The sequence below is a fragment of the Trichechus manatus genome, unplaced genomic scaffold (assembly GCF_000243295.1).
Source record: "Trichechus manatus latirostris isolate Lorelei unplaced genomic scaffold, TriManLat1.0 scaffold00141, whole genome shotgun sequence".
Taxonomy (NCBI): domain Eukaryota; kingdom Metazoa; phylum Chordata; class Mammalia; order Sirenia; family Trichechidae; genus Trichechus; species Trichechus manatus.
Window position 1 is genome coordinate 1,914,893 of NW_004444077.1, and position 21,435 is coordinate 1,936,327.

The window sequence follows — 21,435 nt, forward strand, 5'->3', positions numbered from 1 at the left end:
CTTTTTTTGTAGGTACAGATAAATTTATTCTGAAACTCATATAGAGAAGCAAAGGAATGAGAATAGCTAAACAAAATTTTGAAAAAGTAAGAATAAAGAGGGAGGAATTGCTCTACCTGATGTTAAGACTTAAAATATTAGCTACAGTAATAAGTATCGTGATACTGTCAAAGAAATAAATATATAGATCAATGGAACAGAATAAAAAATGAACCTTAACCTGATAAGCCTCACACTGTATTAAAAAATTATTTCAAATGAATCATAGGTTTAAATTTAAAATGTAAAACTATACAACTTTTAGATGAAAACATGGGAGAAAATCTTCAGGATCTAGCCCTAGGCAAAGTTCTTAGATATGGCATGATCCATAAAAGCCCTCCCTCCCCAAATCAATTAGTTGGATTTCATTCAAAATAAAAAGCTTCTGTTCCATGAAAAACTCCATTAAGAGGATGAAAAGACAAACTACAGAATGGGAGAAAATTACCTGAATCTAGAATATATATAAGAACTCTCAAAATTCAACAAGATAAATAAATAAACAATTTTAAAAAGGCCAAGAGACATACAGATATTTTATCTAAGATGATATATGGATGGGGGTGAGGATATGGAGAAATTAGATACTGCAGTGGGAACGTAAAATGGTGTAGCCACTCTGGAAAACAGTTTGGCATTTTCTTTAAAACTTAAACATACACTTACATAGAATCCAGGAATCACACCCCTGGACATTTACTCCCCCCAAAATGAAAACTGATGTCCACACAAAAACCTGTACACATGTTCGTATCAGTTTTATTTGTAAAAGCCAAAAACTGGAAACAGCCTAAATGTCCTTCAGGTGTGAAGGTTACACAAACTGGTATATCTATACCATGTAATACTACTCAACAACAAAAGAAAGAACCATGGATACACACCGCTTGATGGAAACCAAGGGTATTATGCTGAAAGAATCAATCACAAAGGTCATATACTGCAAGATTCCATTTATATAATATTCTTGAAATAAAAGAAAATTATAAAGATGCTGTGGTGCCGACTACACAAGTCTATATATACATTTTGACATTGTATTATAGTTATGTAAGTTGTCGAAGGACCCCTGGTGGCCCAGTGGTTAAAGCACTCGGCTGCTAACCAAAAGGTCGACAGTTTGAAACCACCAGCTGCTCTGCAGGAGAAAGACGTGGCAATCTACTTCCGTAATGATTTACAGCGTGGAAACCCTACGGGGCAGTTCTACTCTGTCCTATATGGTTGCTATAAGTCGGAGTCAACTCGACGGCAGTGGGCTTGGTTTTTTTTTAATGTAAGATGTAATACTATTAAGGGAAACTTAGTAAAGGTACATGGAACCTTTCTGTACTATTTTTGCAACTTCCTGTGAATCTATAATCATTTAAAAATTAAAAAGTTAATCTGTTAAAAAAAATTAAGATAATTTAAATTCAACTATAATTATACAGTTTAGATATAAATTCTCCCAAGTAACACTCACCAATACAACCTTGATTAGTAAGAACCAAACTCATTTGTCTCACTAACAACTTTAAATGCTGATATACATAGTGTTTAAGTGTGAAAATATGCATTTAATATGGAGAATCATTATTTCACTCCTGATTGTAATATGTATCCACTACAATAATTTTATATATGCACACTTTCCATAAACAATGTATAGTTTATGAAATTCTCATTATTTTTTTCTGATATTTATTAATGTAATTTTATGATTACTGAGTCTAGTTTAGAAAACTGGGACTTGTATTTTGTGTCTCTATTTCATTTTTCTAGTAATTCATTTTCACTGTATTTTACCAGTTGGTGTGTACTGTTCTACGACAAAGCAAAATTAAAATTAAAAACGGGTCCTTCATGATAGATAATTTGAGAAAAACTCAGGTAGATGACTGCACATTCTTAGCTGTTTGAATAATCCTTACCAAAGAGTACAAAGGAATAACAAACAGCTTCAAAAGAAGAGCTCAGGCTGATAAGTCCTTTCTTTGAACCTGTCCTGTTCAACCTTTGTATCAATGACTTTAATGAGAACTACCAAAGATAGGCGATCAAATGTGGGGATAACAAAAATATAATGGAAGAGTGAGCTACGTTGTAATGTGGGGTAAGGTGACTCTATTCCTATAAATAAAGCTTCATTAAATTAAAAATTCTATACTAAGGAGAACAAAAAAATAACTTCATAAGTATAGAACCTAAAGAGGCTGATGTAAAAAACTAAGGGAAAAAAACCTGTTAATTCAGCTGACTCAAGAATCAATGAGTGTGATGATGATGTGGCTGCCCCTGTAACCTTGATGTGAAGCCAGGCTGAATTAACAGACTATCTAGAACATGACTCACTTTATTCTGTGATAGTCAGACCATGCTTAGAGGGCTATTAAGTTTAGAAAGGAAGAGAGTAATGAGGTGGAAAGAAACTAAAAAATCACATCTTATAATAGAAAAAAGATATTTATAATCCAGAAGAGAATAAGGCGATATGAAGAAAAATTTATCTTCAAAAGTTTTAGAATATTCTTGTAGTCATTTGGTCTACGTGTATCCCTGAAGGCAGAAGACCAATGATAGAATCTATAAACTGGTAGATTTCAACTCATCTTAGGGAACAACTGTCCAATAAAGCTGTCTAGAAATGTGAAGGGCTGTTTGAGGTATAAGGGGGTATCATCAGTAGAGGTATTCAAATAGAGTAGACAATCGTTTGTCTGGATGTTTATGGAATGAAAACACTGGACTGCAGAACTATACTATCGAAATCCAAAAACCTATTGCTGTCGATTCCGACTCCTAATGACCCTACAGGACAGAGCAGAACTGCCCCATACAGTTTCCAAGGAGCACCTGGTGGATTCAACCTTTTGGTTAGCAGCCACACCTCTTAACCACTATGCCACCAGAGTTTGGGTCCCAAATCTGACTGAACATCAGACTGAGACTATGAAACCATTAAAAATACTTCTATGGGCCCCATACATAAAGAATTCCAATTCAGTAAATTGGTGGTGGGTTTAGTAATTGCTTTAACATAGGTCAAAAGATGGTGTGAAATCTAAAAAACACAGCATGGAGGCAAAGGACAGCATGAAGCTGATGGAAATACATATATGTGTATTTTTTTAAAAACATGATTTGTGCCTCACACATCTACAAAGAATAAAGGGAAAAGCTAGAAAACATTATTCTCTAAGTTTTACTGAGGGTTTACTATGGATTTTAAATAAATATGAACAAACAAAATCAAGAAAACATTTACTCTCTAAGCTTCTCAAACTCACAAAGCATTCAAGGCATCTATACATGAAACAACCAGCACACAAACCAGTTCACCAAAAAAAAAAAGTATAAACTATCAGTGTTAAGCACCTATCAGAAATCACTCAAGACTTGCTGATATTTGCCAAAAATAAGAATCAAAGGAACATAAGATTTAAGCCTCTGTATGACTGCTTCTTGGAGAATGAGTCCTAGAAACAATCTGGATATGAGATCTATCATCCCATTAAATTAACATGGTAGATACTAAAAATCCAATGCTACAATATACTTCTTCTTATTTCCTTGATCTCTATTTGCAACCACACCTTCTTCAAAGCAGGGTCTTCGCTTTTGTTCACTGCTTCCCTTCCACATATACATTATCTGCTCTAAAGTGTCCCCTAGTTCCCTCCCTGCACTCTCACCCCACAAAATCTTTTCCCATCTGTCTTAGTTATCTAATGCTGCTATAACAGAAAAACCACAAGTGGGTGGCTTTAACAAACAGAAATTTATTTTCTTACAGTTTAGGAGGCTAGAAGTCTGAATTCAGGGTGCCAGCTCTAGGGGAATGCTTTGTCTCTCTGTCAGCTCTGGAGGAAAGTCCTTGTCTTTTCTGAGCTTCTACTTCCTAGTTCCTTGTAGATCTCCATGTGTCTTGGTATCTATCTTACCCAATCTCTGCTCCTTTAGCTTGCTTGTTTGATCTCTTTTATATCTCAAAAGAGACAGACTTAAAGCAAGGCCTACACTAATCCTATCTCATTAACATAACAAAGATCACCCAGTCCCAAATGGGATTACAGCCACAGGCATAAAGGTTACCATTTACAACACATATTTTACATAATACCATCTCATTCTCATTGTTACTACAATCCAGGAGGAAAAAGGGAGCAAGAAAATGTTTCCAACATTTACTGGCATACAGGCAGATGAATGGATTTAACTTGAAGATCTAAGACCTACAAAAATATCTTAAGTTCCACCAACTCACCTTTCCAGCTACAAATGGCATATCACCCAAGCATAATCTATAATGTGGTTGTGCAGCAAAACAGTTCCTAGAACCTCTCTGAAAAGGAAAGAAAAATAGTTACTTATATATTGATAAAAGCTGACAATACATGACTAACCTGAACCTTTAGCTTAATGCTGAGCGACTACTTGCCTCATGTAGATTGACATTATGGTATGGAGCTACTAATAATACTTGTTAGCATGTATCCAGTACTAACTAGGAAAGGTTAGGAAAGAAAAAAAGGTACCTGATAAAAAGGCAGTTATACTCTGCGAAACTGTGTGTGTGTATACACACACAAACACATGCACACACACAAACATTTTAAGGGCAAAGGGTAATTAATTACAATACTGGGTAATAATACTGACATTTGTGCAGTGCTTTATAGTGGTTAAAAAAATTAAACCCATTGCCATTGAGTTGATTCTGACTCATAGCGACCCCATAAGACAGAGTAGTACTACCCCATAGAACAGAGTGGAACTACTCCACAGGGTTTCCAAGGAGCACCTGGTGGATTCAAACTACTGACCTTCTGGTTAGCAGCCACAGCTCTTAACCACTACACCTCCAGGGTAGCTATGAGCCGGAATCGACTCAATGGCATCGGGTTTGGTTTCGGTTTCTTATAGAGGTTAAGAGCTTGGCTGCTAATCAAAAGGTCAACAGTTCAAATCCACCAGCCACTCCTTGGAAACTCTATGGGGCAGTTCTCCTCTGACCTATAAGGTCACTATCAGTTGGAATCGATTCAACGGCAACGGGTTTTGGTTTTGGTTTTTAATAGATCCAAAATGCTTTCATGTATATTATCTTACTATCAGGGTAAAATTTAGAAGTAGATATTATGTATCTTCATTTTTTAAATGAAGAAACTGAGAGCAAAAGATTTATTGTCCCCATGGGTTGTAGTACCACACACTTTGAGCGTTTTCACATAAATTACATCAAGTAATAATCAGCACTCTGACTTACTTGGTTCTGTTTTCATACCTTTTCTGGTGGTTTTGACTTCTTTTTTCTAATTCTTCTTGCACTGCCAACATATGGAGATGTTTTATCTTCAAAGATAAGTCTATTTGTCTCTAGACCAGTTTGCAACTAGGAAAAATATGAGAACCTAGAATTAGTGATGCAGAAATAAAAGCTGATTAAAATCTGAGATGTGTCCTATAAAGGCCGGTAAAAACCAGTAGTAGTATCTGACTGAAAAACATGTCACAGCTATGCAACTATGTCTTAAACCATGTCAACATTTAGTAAGTATTTTAAATCAATGCCAGTCTTTCACTTTATCTTCAACTGCTGTTCATTTCTCTTTTCTTTAGCCTGAAACACTTCAGCTCCATTATTTGTAGCTGCTCAATGAACTTTATCTAATGAATTAAATGCAATGTATTTAACTCCAACTGATACTTCAGTATTTTCTTCTTCTCACAAATGGCATGTACACCATAGTGCTAATAAGCACAATGCAGCTGTACAGCAAAATACACTGTCGTCTTCTTTAAAAACTCATACACTTACAATATTAGAGAAATGAATTGTAACTTTATGTCCAAGAAAATTGGAAGTATGCCTGTGAATGTTATCAAGCCCTTTTCTGTAAAAGTTAGTAACTCTATATTAATTTAAAAATAATTTCTTATCTACATGGTAGAAATTCCATAATTACAAACGATTTAAAAAAAGGACTGTTTTCCTTCAGCTTTCAAGTTGCCTTAAAAAAAAAAAAGTTACCTAGAATCAAACCAAAACCTGTTGCCGTCGAGCCGATTCCGACTCATAGCAACTCTACAGGACAGAGTAGAATTGCCCCATAGGGTTTCCAAGGAGTGCCTGGTAGACTCTTAACTGCCAACCTTTTGGTTAGCAACTGAACTCTTAACCACTACACCACCAGGGTTTCTGTGTATCAAAACTGTCTTAAATTTATAAGAAAAATTCAGATTTCCAGGCTCCTTTCCAGACCTCATGGTTTTGAACAACCCAGATTAGGGAAATCTGTATTTTAAAAGTCCACCAGGAAACTGATGGAGCTGGAACAAACACTTTGAACTACTGGATTAGTAAAGAAATACTTAGATCATTGCTAATACTTTCCATAGTGATTGCACTCTTTGGGGACAGAATCTATTTGGTGACAAAGAAATCCAGGTAGCTCTAGCTTCAGGAATATCTATACATTTTCACACACGTAAAAATGCTTTATTCATAGCAAACTGACTAGATAAAATTCAATGAAAAAATTACTATTATGGAAGACCTATGATGTTAATGAGTGTGAATAGCATTAAAAACGAAAAATTATTTTAATATTTTAACTTTCAGCTTATTAAGTACTTTCCAGTAGTTGCCTTATATGTGTGTGCTAGATTTTTAACACTTTAAAAGTGTTTTCATTCTCTTTTATCCCATTTGCTCCCCGACCATTAACAAGATATAAAATGAAGATCAAACTCTAAATTGTTAAATAACTTGCCCAAGGCTACACAAATTAAGAGTTAGCAAGACTTGGAACCACACATCCTTGGCCATTGTTCTTCCACTACAATAATGTTCACCATTAGGCTTAAAACTTTTACTGATATATTATTGGTAATAACTGATTTGGTCCCTATTTTTTGCCTGCTAAATGAAATAGTGAAAATACAATTACAAAATTAAATAAACTCATAAAATAATAACCTTGTTTAATTTTTAATTTTATATACAATGGAATTTAACACCACAATGTATCTAAGCACAACCTGTAAGTTTTCATGTCACAAGTGAGGAAATGGAGACACAAGAAAATGGCCTACTCTAAAATGGAAATAGCCAGAGAAACCACATAATTTCAAAATCTGTTGGTGGCCAAAAATAAAGCTACATGGCTATGTAACTGAGAAAGCACAGTTGCCACTGAGTCGATTCCGACCCATAGCAACCCTAGAAGACAGAGTAGAACTGCCCCATAGGGTTTCCAAGAAACAGCTGGTGGATTTGAACTGCCGACCTTTAGGTTGGCAGCCGTTATCACTTAACCACAATGCCACCAGGGCTCCCTTAAAATATATATATCTGTTTCAAAGTACATTTATATATATATATATATATATATATATATAAAATTGATCAGAAGGCAAATACTTAGAGAAGAAAAATAAAACAGGTTTAATAAAAAGAGAATGTATTAACTCAATGAATTCAGAGAAGCACTGGAGGAAACAGGCAAAATGATGAGGTAACAGAAGGTTTATATTCCTGTGGATCATATATATGAAGTGACCCCATGAAATTGTTGGCATTTGACCACAGACTGAACTGCAGAGGCTCCACTCCTAATTGTTTTGGAATCAGAACCTACTTCTTGTGTTAATATAATGAGATAATAATTATTAATAAAGATAATAATTATTAATGAGAAAAAAACATGCAAATGTTATACAACTTAAAAACCTTGAAAGGGAGAGAGAACATCTGGAAAGTGTTTCAGCAAATAAAATTAAGTTCATAGGGGGAAGAGTTTTCAGGTATAAAAAGAAATGCTTTACTGAGTTATAAGTAAGACTCTTACAGGGATACAGCAGTCTTACTATGGCTTCTAGGAATGTGGTATTGTTGGTACATATAAACTCAATGTTTTGTGAATCACAGTTCCTCACCTACTCTACCTGGTATGTACTACATGGTATAAAACCCCAGACTAGGAGAAAGTAGAGCTCATTTTTCTGATATGGTGGCTTCCGAGAATTGACCTGAATCACTAAGCTATTGGGGCAGTCCACTACCTCAATTTCTGTCCTAGTGTCTTCAGGCCACCAAGGAAAAGTAAGCACCTACAAGTAGGTTACTGAACAATGGCTTCTGAACATTTCTGATAGTGACCCATGGTAGGAAATAAGTTTTACATGATTACTAACCTTATTACGTGTTTATTGTTATTGCGTGCCGTCGAGTCAATTCCAACTCATAGCAACCCTATAGCACAGAGTAGAACTGCCCCATAGGATTTCCTAGTCTGAAATCTTTATGGGAGAAGATCACCAAGTCTTTTCTCCCGTGGAACCGCTGGTGGGTTCAAACTGCCACCCTTTAGGTTAACAGCCGAGGGCTTTACCACTACACCACCAGGACCCCTTTATTATGTGTATAGTCCCTGATATTTTCTAGTTTATTAATTTTTTTTAAATACTGACTGAAACCCCACAATTTGACAACACTAATCTATAAGAATCACTCAAAATTTACTCCTTGCCTATAAAAATGTATGTTCATGACTTCCCACGTTATAGGCTAATTACAAGATAAATAATCTAAGATGCCCAAATGTAATCATTTCTTTATATATAAAAAGCAGTAAAAATATGTGGAGCCTACCTGCTTACGTTTCAACATACCTGGGCTGCCTTAACCTGCATACGTTTCCTTTCCTGTTCTTCTTCACGGAGTTTTGCTTCTAATTCTTGCATTTTTTTCTAGTGAAAAGAACATTAAAAAGGATTAATAGTGGAAAAAAAAGTCTTAATGTCTATTTGTAAAATTTTTAACATAAAATAGTAACATAAGAAAGTGTCTTAAAATTTTAACACAGTAAATATAAACCTGTGAGTTTACTTTGGTAATGACTATGGGCTTGCCAGCATCCATGACACTCTGCTTTATGATCAATTACTAGTCATTTGTGAGGTAGCTGTGAGGTAGCTGGATGGAATTATGGTTAAAATCTATGGCCAAAGAACAGACCTCTGTATGACAGTAAACAGGCTACATGGAGGCTGAATGTGAAACTTAAGCCTCAGTGGTATTAAACACCTCCCAAGTGAATCAATTAAAACTAAAATTAGTTCAGAAAATAGCTTAAACCAAGTAACGTAAGCCTTAAGGATACTAAAAGTCATTTACTCTTTCAACATTTTCAAAAAGAACTCCCTCATGCTCACCAAGATTCTTAAATGTGAACATTTTCTCTGAATTCACATTTGTTTCTCTTTAAACTCCTATGTATTTCTTTGCAAAAAGATCCCCTTTATTCCTGTGTTCTGTAATATACTCAATTTAAAAAAATGGTCTTATGTGTTAACGAGTGAAAGACACATTTACTAACTTCTGCAAGGGCTTGCATTGTGGTAAGTTTGTTATACTCCTGTTCGAGAAGATCCAATTTTTCAAGTTTGGTCTGAACGTGCGTTTGATCGTGATGTCGTTCTCTTTCTAAGGAAACCTGGGAAACAATGTTAAATACAGCGTGATAATCTGACAATCAAAAAACAAAAACTACTGACACTGCATCTGAGAATGCGATGTATGCGATTTGTCTGGGTTTCCACAGAACTACTGAAGATCCCACAGGAATTCCAGGAAAACAATATTAAGATGAAATCACAGGAGCATAAATAAATACACATGCAATCCTGTTTTTACCATATGCATATACAGTATTTGGTTCTATACAGTGAGACTATACTTCTGTCCTGGGATAGCAGAATTTTACTGGATAGAAAGGCTATACACACACAAATACTTTCAGTTAGTCTGAAGTAGTTAATCACTTAAAACAATAATTATGGCTTTGACATCGTTTACACCACCTCTGAATTCCATGTAAAACATCTTCTTTTATCCTTGTTTTACTCAAGTTTAGGGTTAAGAATTTGAAAAGACTACCTCCTAAAAGTATTTATGGACTGACAATTAACAGGATAAACTATTAATCAAGGGTAAGAGCAGAAATATGTTAAATAAAGTCTAGTGGTAAAAAACCAAAATATTAAGTACCTGAACTTATCATCATACACAAGTCTGTAGCAATAGGTATCATACTAATAGAAATTTGAAAATGACAAAGCAATATAAATAAATAATTTTATCATAAATTTGTGTAAAGTACTAAACACCTTAGTGGATATTCACAGTTCTTAAAAGAATACATTAACTAAAAATTGGCACAAACCATGATTTATTGCCAGTACTGGAACTATTCTTAATAATAACTAACCTTATTAAAAGTGCTATCTAAAATTTACTGATGAAACAAGTGCTATAATCTTAAGACATCTATTATATTTGTCTAACAGTTGACTCCCAGATACATTAGTCAAGACATCTTACAGTTGTCTTATAGATGTTTATTTCCTGGGCACTGGAAATTGCTATTTCCAATGTGCAGACTGAAATGACCACTAACATCACCCCATCCGTCACATAGAAATGTTGATAAAACACAATAATATTATTACATATAAATTTGAAAGCAAAGAAGTGCAATCTCCAGTTGTAAAAAAGAAAAAGGGACTCAAAGGCAGTACAGTGAAGAAACATTGAAGCCAAATATGACATGAAGCAGTATTGGAGCCTTTGCATATAAAATGTGCAGGGACACAAAATAACTGTCAATGTACAATATGCATGATGCGAGAACCCTAAGTGAATAAATTTACATAAATCTGGATGAAAACCCGTGAATCCCATTAAGTTGTTTATATACTTAGGAAGTGTGGGATTTCCAAGGTAAACAACTCTAAAGAATGAGTTCACTATTTAAAAAAAAAAAAAATTATAGCTCCCAAAAGGAAACAAAACACCATAAGGGAGAATCAGCAGATGGTACAAATGAGAGGATTAACATTCTAAGAATTTCAGATAATTTAAAAAATTAAGAATTTCGAGAACATACTGAGATAAAAGAAAAAAAAGTAAGAATAATACATTATAAATAATGACAAAATATAGGTGGATTTATACAGACCCAATTGGAAACAAAAAATATGGTTACTGAAATAATATGGCACAGTGAAGAGACCTGTATACTACATGAGTATTAGCTACTGAGGAATCCTCTCAAACACTGTTGTACAATTGTTCAAACATTTCTTTTAGGTCTAATCTTTCCAACCAGGACTGAAACAGCTGATTGGGAGGGTAGAAAGCATGTAATTTCTCTTTTACACTACATCTAGCAGTAATCAAAGCTTCCATAATAAAGTTAAGTTGCCCAAAAACTGTGCTATTCATTATAAATTAAAATTCTAGGTTTGTAATAGGAAAACGAGTGAAAGATGTTTTAAAAAATATATGTTTGAGACTGAAGTTGCAGACATTCTCTCACAAATGTACAGAATATAAATAAAGTCCTCTGGGGTGCCACAGCCAAATAACAACAACTGTAAAGAGTTTTCAAATCTGCTGTTCCATTTAAGTCTTTAAACAAACTTAAAAGGAACAGAGGTACATTCTATGATTATTCATACTTTATAACGTAAGCTCAAAAAAGTTAAAATGACTTTACAAGATCAAGCAACTAATGATAGAGCTGATCCTTGAATCTATATATTTTTATTTCAAATCCTAGCACTCTTCCATCTTGTGTGAGAAAAAGTTTTCTATTCAGCTAATAAATGCAAAGGATGGGTTCTATCACAACAGGTAAACTCCAATAGTCTTCTTCCAATTTAAAAAAAAACTCTACCAAATACAACAGCTATGAAGAAAGCCAATCAAACCTTCAGACACCATAATTGATTCCAAGTAATCTCAGTTCTTGACAGCAAGGGGTTTGGTTTGGTTTTGGGTTTAACTTCAGTCCTGGGCTCTTATGCTATACAAAAGCAGAAGCTAGCAAAGCTGTGTGCAGATGACATGGCAGTATGTGTGAGGGTCTGCCAAATGGGAAGCTCCTCTAATAGCTACGCTGAAAAAAAAAAACAATAAATCACATCTTTCTCAAAGCTTAAACTAGTAGTTTTTCCAAAATGAACTTCTAGTACTACCAATGGTTTCTTTAGAGTACTTAAGATAAAAGGAGATATGATTAAAGTAACAATAGCATTATTAGTCACTGAGAAAAAGGTCTATATTTCAATTTCATTTTCTCCATAACTGTTGATGAGTATGAACCTGTGAGGTGCCATACCTGTTTCTCTAAGACAGACGTCCTCTCCATTTCTGCATGCTTTATCATATTTCTCATGTATTCCAATTGTTTCTCTAAAAGATTACATTTACTTTCTGCAGCTAACAACTGAGATGTCAGTTCTAAAAAGAATACATGAGAAGCAGAAATTAGCTGACTCATAGAACAGTTTTAACAAGCTGTTTAACAGAAATTAAATCTGTGTATATAATAAACACTTTCCAATAGCTCTAGACATCTTTTCAGATTACCTAAGTCATTCTCTTTCTGTATGCTAGTCAATCGGCCTTGCCTTCAGTCAGTAAATGTACCGCACGCCATCAGCACCTGCTCCCCAAAATGCATCTGACTACAATCAATGCATTTTGTATTGTCCACAGATATCAACCACTAAAAAAGACTAATGTGGAATTCTATTAGAATACTTTTATAATACCTATTTTGATACACAATGTTCCACTTGCTTCATAATAAAACTAACCTTGATTGTGCTTTGATTCCTCATTCTTTGAGTTCTCCCTTTCCTGTATCTGTTCATCCAGTACTTTCTTGTATTCACTTGTTTCTCTAGACAAGGTTTTCACGCTTTCTTCTGCCTGAATCCTTTCAAGTTCCAAACGTCGAATCTTCTCTTGAAGATTCTTCAGAGCAGAAAATATGGCTGACAAACACAAACACCAATACTATAAGGTAATGCTATATATTGAAAAAGATCACTCAAAAATTTAAAAAAATCATTTAAATAAAACTAATGGGTCCAATGGAGGATCACTTTTGGTAACAATATAATGTTCATTATCTCAAAGTAATAAAAAAAAAAATCCACTCAAAGAATATTTTTAATCTCTGAAATGTGCTAGGTATTCAAGTAAAAAACCCATTATTATGCTAAAAACATTTGAAAGATTTTATAAAATGGTAAAAAAATTTTTAGCTAATTACACAAAATTCACATAACTGTCCCAAAGTACATTATTAACTATCTTAATCATCTTCTGTCCTGTTAAAAGGATAACATTTAGAATCTAAGTGTAGAATTAAAAATAGTTACACACAAAAAGAACTATTGTTTTAATCTGAATTTTTTTAATACTTAGGAAATAAACTAAGCATTCTCTATATGCCCCCCAAAAAGGTTTGTTTCTGATTATAAAAGTAATGTGTATTCACTGCAGAAAATGTAGAAGGCACAGGAAAAGACAATGAAGAGACAAACAACCGATAATTCTACTACCCAGAGATAATGATGTTATTTTTGGTTATTTCTCTCAACTTTTTCTGTACATGTAAAATAAATTGAGATAAAAATTGATCTAAGTTTGTTTTTCACTTTGGCTTATTAAACTGTGAGCATTCCCTCATGCAACCAGGTAAGTCTTGAGATTATTTTCTTATGATCAATAATTAAAAATAAATTAGTGGATCAAAGAATATTCACAAGTTGAGACAGACTCTTCAATTACCCTGAGTTGCACCATTACTGTCATCAGAAGTATACATCTTTGCTAACACAACAGACTATTATTAATTACAAAATGGCTTGCCATTCTGATAAACTAAATATGCTACTTCTAGTTACTTTATTTTGCATTTCTATTAAAAGTTTAAATATATATGTACATATATATATATACACACACACATATATACACACACACACAATCGGCCAGTTTTCTCTTCTGTGAATTTCCTTTCTCCATTTTTCAGTAAGAAAAAGTTTTTTTCCCCTTCCATTTTATTTATCTGCCTTTATATCTAGTTTTGGTGTTAACTTTTGATGTACAGATGTTTTGATCTTTTGTATAGTTATAGCTAACAATCTTTCCCATCAAGTTTTGTTTTATATACATAGAAAGTTCTCGCTCCTCGTGATGAGATAAAACTTCATTTATATTTTCCTTTATTATACTTATACTTTTACATGTTTTTACATTTAATTCTTTAAGTTAAATAAAAAGTATTTTTGTATTCAAGGAAGGAACTCAACTTTGACTGCCAAGTATGTCACACATAAACCTATATATACAGATATAATTACCACCGATACACATAAACACCCAAGACAGTTCATGACTTTATTCTGGTTCCACTAATGTCAATATTTTAATTATTAATTATTGAAATTTTATAAAAACCAATGCTGTGTCTCCTACATTATATGTTTAAAACATTTCAAAACTATCCTTACCAATTATTTAGAATCATTTTGCTCCAACACTTACTTAAAAGAAACTTCATGTAAATTATACAATAAGGAAGAACATACATGTTCTTAAAACTGTCTTCTCACTCAAAAAAAGCACTTTTCCATTTAGTAAAGTCATTCATTCACTCATTCATCAAATTTCTGAATGTGTAGGATATGGCAAGCCCCAAACAGGAGAATGATAATTTTATATTATAGTCAACTTATTCATGCTGATATGCAATGAGATTACAATCTAATTAGAAAGAACAGAGACATGAAACACACACACCCCTAGAAACCTGAAAATCTACTAAAGGGGCTATATTATAAAACATGTTGCCGTCCAGACGATTCCGACTCATAGCAACCCTATAAGACAGAGTAGAATGCCCCATACTGTTTCCAAGGAGTGGCTGGTGGATTTGAACTGCTAACCTTTTGGTTAGCAGCCAAACACTTAAACCACTGCACCATCAGGGCTCCGGTATTATAGGAAAGATAAAATTATTATTTACAGGAACAATATTTCTCTTACATGCCTAAAATTATCAGCCAATAATTGTAATAAGAGAAAATTACAAACACCCTTTAATAGCAAGTGAGTTTTTAAACATTTTTTGAACCACTGAGGTGTATTTTTTAAAATAAGCCCTTTTTTTCTAACTCACAAAATAAAGACCAGATCTACTGGCCTAAAGGAGACTGGAGAAACCCCGAGAGTAAGGCCCCCAGACACCCTTTTAGCTCAGTGGTGAAGTCATTTCCGAGGTTCACCGTTCAGCCGGGGAGTGGACAGCCCCATGAAACCAAACGGGACCAATGAGGCACAGCAGTCCAGGGACAAGGGCCGGAGGGCAGAAGGGGATGGAAAGGCTGGTGATAGGGAACCCAAGGTTGAGTAAGGGTAGTGTTGTTGTGTTGTGAGGTTGTTGACCATTGTCATAGGGCAACATGTGTACTAACTGTTAAATAAGAAACTATTTTGTTTTGTAGGCGGTCATCTAAAGTGAGAATAGCAGCACAATTGGAAGAGCATGGTCGATGTCACTGAACTGTGCATGTAGAAATTTTTGAAATGGTGTATCTTTGGCTATGTATATTTTCACCAAAAAAGGAAAGGTCGAGAAGGGAGAGGGTTGACATGTCGTGGGGTTGTTGGCCAGTGTCTTAGAACAGTATGTGTACTGCTCTTTCATGAGAAACTATTTGTTCTGCAGGCCTTCACCTGAAGTACAATAAAAAAAATTGAAATTAAAAAATAAGCCCTTTTTAATGCCAAATTTTTCTTGAATTCCTTCATTGAATTATACTTAATAGTATATGACTTAGCGATTACTTCAAATTTTTACATTTATCATTACACTCTATTTTACTTTTATATGTAGCGACTGTGGTATCACAGTGATATTCTGGATTAAAAAAAAAGACTAGGGGCAGGGGGGTGTATCTGCTTTCCTTTTCTGCATTCTACACTGGCTACGTATCATGGGGATTATAGGTTTTTCAAACATTTTTTTCAAAAAAGTCATTTCCTAAAACCATTGGGGCTAGAGACTTATAGAAGTAATACTCTGACATCTTAAAAGAAAAATTTTTTCCAGTCATTTTTTTTTCTTTTTTTTAATCATACAGATATTCAAACTTACTGGAGAACTAAACATAACAGTCTCTAGAATAATTACCATATTCTTTTTTATTCCTGATTCTGTGAATAATAGATTTGTGCTCTTTCTGTTCCTTAAAATCTCCAGCATTTTTATTTCAAAACAAAACACAGGCCAAACATGAGTTCATTCTCCACTTTCCTTAGTCCTATTTGAGTCTTTAAAACCCTTAGTTAATGCTTACTTATTTTCATTATTTTCTTGCTCAATAATGAAAGTATTATAGATTATATTAATTTCCTGCCAAGTATTATAAAGCTGTAAGTTTAAATAAGTTAGTTTCATTTTCTTTTTTTAAAAAAGGACAAATAAATTAAGGAAAACTTAGGGGGGGGAAAAACATGAATGAAAAGGGAAAACATTATATCCATAATCCTACCATCTAGACATAATAACTATAAATGTTTTGATGAAATTGTTTTGGGCTTTTTGTCTATACTTTTACATAATACTTTAATGGGACTGTCCTTTCTTTACTATTTTATATCATACTTAAGAATATGTTTCCATATCAATAGATACATTTCTACAATTCCATCCTTATATTGCTTTCTTATATATAGCATCTATGAGCTTTCTGTTCCACTAATGTCTAGTTCTGTGCCAGATCCACACTTCCAACTTTATAGTCTTACTAGCTAAAAGAATAAAACAATTCTTATAAACTCTCTTAAAAAAAAGAAAAAAAGGTAGTTCTCACACATATTATTACAGATGAACTGGAAATGCAATTAACCATATTAAAAGTTCTCACTGAGTAACATCATGTAGGTCTCTTATTATCTTAGTTATCTAGTGCTGCTGTAACGGAAATGCCACAAGTGGATGGCTTTAACAAACAGAAATTCATTCTCTCACAGTCTGGGAGGCTAGAAGTCTGAATTTAGGGTACCAGCTCCAGGGGAAGGCTTTCTGTCTCTGTCAGTTTCAGGGGAAGGTCCTTGTCATGAATCATCCCCTGGTCTAGGAACCTCCTGATGAACGGACCCTGGGTCCAAAGGGTAGACTCTGCTCCTGGCTTTTCTTGCTTGGTGGTAATGAGGTCCCTCTCCTCGCTGCTCCCTTCTCTCTTTTATATCCCAAAAGACACTGACTCAAGATACAACCGAATCCTGTAGACTGTGTCTGCCTCATTAACATAACTGCCTATAATCCTGCCACATTAACAACACAGAGGCTAGGATTTACAACACACAGGAAAATTAAATCAGATCACAAAATGGAGGATAACCACACAATACTGGGAATCATGGCCTAGGCAAGTTGACACACATTTTTGGCCTAGAGCTGATTTGTCAGATGTGATTTTTCTATCCGTATAGCCAGCTGGCCTCTTCATCAGGCCAGAGTAAGAATTGTTCCAGTTCCCTTTTTCTGATTAGTCCCTTCATCACTCCCAGCTTTCCCAAAGGAAACATTATTCCAGAACCTATCTCATTTGGGCGTAAATCTTTGTTCTCTAGTCTCTACCTAGATTTAAAATCCCAACCTCATCCCCTACCTACTCCAACACTTTAGACTTACATCTAATAACAAGACTTCTAATACTATCCCTGACGTATATGGCTTTGTTTTTGTTGTTACTGTGTGCAGCAGAGTCGATTCTGACTCAAACATACCCTACAGGACATAGTAAAACTGTCCCATAGGGTTTCCTAGGCTGTAATCTTTATGGAAGCATATGCCAAGTCTTTTCTCCCTTGGAGTGGCTGGTGGGTTCAAACCACTGACCTTTCATTTAGCAGCCAAGTGCTTAACCATTGAGCAACCAGGGCTCCTTCACTTCAGACCTGCCAGCCCCAAATTTGGAGTTTTAACTCTACTTCCTCAGGGCACCAATCCCAAGATCAGAAGTCCATATGACTCCCTCCACTTCAGACCAGCCAGCCCCAACTTCTCCTTTTCATCCCATCATTTACCAGAACAACTCAAAGATCTCATGGGATACACTACAGCTGCAAAAACAGCTTTAACAAAACAAAGGATACAAATGAGGAGACACACACGGCGAGGTCTGGGAGGGGTTATAGCACGAAGCTTCCATGTTCCAAAGAGGGATGCACTACCCTCTCTCTTGCATGCTCACCAACCAGGAAGCTCCATCTGAGCTTCAGTGTTTAGGACTCTTATCAGCTTCCCCATGTAGCCATGATGGATTACACGATGCCTTGTGAGGCATAGTCAGCACTGGCCCCCCGGTAGTCCCTCTTGGTCTAGTCAGCCCCATTCATTAGCTTCAGCTGTTGGTATGGCTTGAAAGAACAGAGAACAAAGGCCAACTGGCTTTCTACAAGGTGATTCCACACCTGGCAAGCTCCTAATAAATGCCCTGGTCTCTGAGTCTTACGTGGACTTTCCTGGACAGAAACACTTCACACATGCTGCTGCAGTCCATTACTGGAGGAAGATGTGTACTTTCTGGGTAACCTCCATGAGGAAGAATTTTGGAAGACTATGCTCAGATTCCTCCAGATTCCACCTGAAGAGTCTTTTTCCCTTGTTGACGGTGCTTTGGTATAAACCACAGCAGTAAATACAACTGCTTCTGAGTTTCTTGAGTTTTTTTTAGTTAATCTCCAATTGTGTAGGTGGTTGTGGGGCCCCCGAAACAGAGTATGAAAAATTCACTGTTTACAGATGCAACTAACTTTTAAGAAACTATAATTTGTCAAGTTTTGGTGTAGTATCAAAGAAGAATGCCCATAAATTGCTGGAAAAGTCTATTAAAATACTCATTTTCCAACCTATTTGTTTGAGGCCAGATTTTTTTTCCACATACTTCAATCAAAACAACTCATGACTACAAAGAGAAAGCAGAAATAGATTCTTTGTAACAGATGCGCTAAGATGTGTTTTTTTTCTTTGGCACTTAGGGAGGTGAAGAGTAGCCTGGGACAATAAAACCTACCTAGCTAGTTGTCACCAATCTTGCTAACTTATTTCAGTGTGTGCTAAAATAGGACTAAACACATATTACCATTTCATTTTCCACATGTATTATGATATGCAAAAGGTTGGAAAGCACTAGCCTGGTAGACTATTCTAACAGCCTTATAGCTAGTTATCTTGCTTCAAAGGTCTAAGCCATTCTCCACATTATGCCATTTAAAACGTATTGAGCAAATAATCTGAGCAATGGGTTATACTGAAAGCCTCTGGAATGATGTTATCACTTTTTTAAAGGGCTCTAAAGATGTCAATCTAAAGATGTTAATGGAGCCCTGGTGGTGCAGTGGTTAAGAACTATGGCTGCTAACCAAAAGGACAGTAGTTCAAATCCACCAATTGCTCCTTGGGTACCTTTTGGGGCAGTTCTACTCTGTCCTATAGGGTTGCTATGAGTCAAAATCAACAGCAACAGGTTTGGTTTAACGGATTAAAGATGTTAATACATTTTTTAAAGACAGTATTAATTTCAAATACCTTGTTCATTTCTTTTCCAGCTAAAGTTCAAAATGAATTATAACAATGAAAACTACAAGAAACATAGTTTAATTATCTCTTTCCATGGTATTAATCAAATTCTATTTTCTAGGTGATTACCTGATAAAGTGAAATGGAAATATATCAAATAAAATAAATTAAACCATAACTAAACTGAAGAAGAGTTGCTGCCAATCACCACCGAGTTGATTCCAACTCATAGTAACCTAACAAGCCTTTTTCCCCCAATATATCAGTAAGAAAAAAAAGTATTTACCATGTGTGAAAAAGAAAAGTTTAACATAGGGAGTATTTATTCAAAATTAGATTTTACTCATTCAATAAATATTTGAGGGTACACTGAATGAACCTGGGGAAAAAGTGGGAAAAAAAAAATTCTGAAATCACAAAGACCTGGATTCAAATCCTAGCTTTCTATCAGGACCCTTGTGATACTGAACAAATTAAAGTAATCCTCTTCTGAAGAAGAAGAATAAAGTAGGAGGACTCGCACTACCTGACTTCAGAACCTACTATACAGCTATGGTAGTCCAAACAGCCTGGTACTAGTACAACGACAGATACACTGACCAGTGGAACAGAATTGAGAACCCAGATGTAAATACATCCACCTACGGTCACCTGATCTTCGACAAGGGCCCAAAGTCCATCAAATGGGGAAAAGATAGTCTTTTTAACAAATGGTGCTGGCAAAACTGGATGTCCATCTGAAAAAAAAAATGAAACAGGATCCATACCTCACACCATACACGAAACTTACTCAATTTGGATCAAAGACCTAAATATAAAGCCAACAACTATAAAGTTCATAGAAGAAAAAATAGAATTGACGCTAGAGGCCCTAATGCACAGCATTAACAGGATACAAACCATAAACAACAACACACAAACCCCAGAACATAAGCTAGATTAATGGGATCTTCTAACAATGAAACACTTATGCTCATCAAAAGACTTTACCAAAAGAGTAAAGAGAACCTAAGGACTGGGAAAAAATTTTTGGACATTACAAGTCAGACAAAGGCCTAATCTCTGGAATCTACAAGAAAATCCAACACCTCTACAACAAAAAGACAAATAATCCAATTAAAAAATGGGCAAAGAATTAGAAAAATTAAATGAGGCAGATTTATTCAGACAGCAGAGTTAGCAATTTTTTTTAGCCCAGTGTTAATACACTGCTTCAGTGTGTCATTAGTGATTTTAAGAAATATAGGAGAGAAAGGGGAAAAAATATTAAAGGAGATTAAGAGGAAAAGTAAACAAGAAAAAACAATGTGTTTTTTCTTATGCTTCTTTTATCCCTTCACAGAATGGTGTTGTGGACTGTTTAAGCAATGCCTGCAGATCATCATCATGATCCATTATACTTTTATAGTGTTTTTTGCAAAGGATCCAACGAAACCTACCTTCCGTATGGGAAGAATATAGAAACCACCACCTCCTTTCTCCCACAATTAGTGAAGGTCAACATGAGTTGGAATTGATGGCAACTGGTTTTAGTTCTGGATGAGGTATGAACAAAGCACGAAGAGAAATCAGAGGAGAGATTTGGGGAGGGCAGGGAGATATATGTGTTAGAAAAGGTAGAGGAGAGAAAGGAAGATTTCTCACAGGAAATAACAAATAATCTGGACTCTAAAAGAATGAGCACAATTCTGCTAGAGGAAGAAAATACCAAGAAGAGGGTACAGCATGTGAAAAGCTTATAAAGTTAACATGGATGGGGTGGTAGGCACAATGTATAAGGGCAGACTGGACACCCAAAAACATCCATGTCTGTCATGGATTGAACTGTGTCCCCCAAAAATATCTGTCAACTTGGCTGAGTGATGATTCCCAGTATTGTATAATTGTGTACCATTTTGTAATCTGATGTGATTTCCTTATGTGTTGTAAATTCAATCACTATGATCTAATAAGATGGATT

At 35.1% G+C, this 21,435-nt stretch overlaps 1 protein-coding gene across 6 annotated transcripts in view; it reads right to left on the reverse strand.

Annotated features, from left to right (window-relative positions):
- CEP57 (centrosomal protein 57) overlaps positions 1 to 21,435 on the reverse strand; it is a 46,743-nt gene that overhangs the window by 8,495 nt on the left and 16,813 nt on the right. For all 6 annotated transcript variants that reach the window (XR_002825498.1, XM_023739829.1, XM_023739828.1 and 3 more), the window contains 6 exons: positions 12,691 to 12,870; positions 12,210 to 12,331; positions 9,405 to 9,521; positions 8,698 to 8,775; positions 5,309 to 5,416; positions 4,289 to 4,366 (listed from right to left, as the gene is read on the reverse strand). Coding sequence is in view for 5 of the 6 variants with exons in the window: in XM_023739829.1 (XP_023595597.1) it covers positions 4,289 to 4,366; positions 5,309 to 5,416; positions 8,698 to 8,775; positions 9,405 to 9,521; positions 12,210 to 12,331; positions 12,691 to 12,870 (683 nt within the window). In the remaining variant the exon portion in view is untranslated. The remainder of the gene's footprint in view (positions 1 to 4,288; positions 4,367 to 5,308; positions 5,417 to 8,697; positions 8,776 to 9,404; positions 9,522 to 12,209; positions 12,332 to 12,690; positions 12,871 to 21,435) is intronic.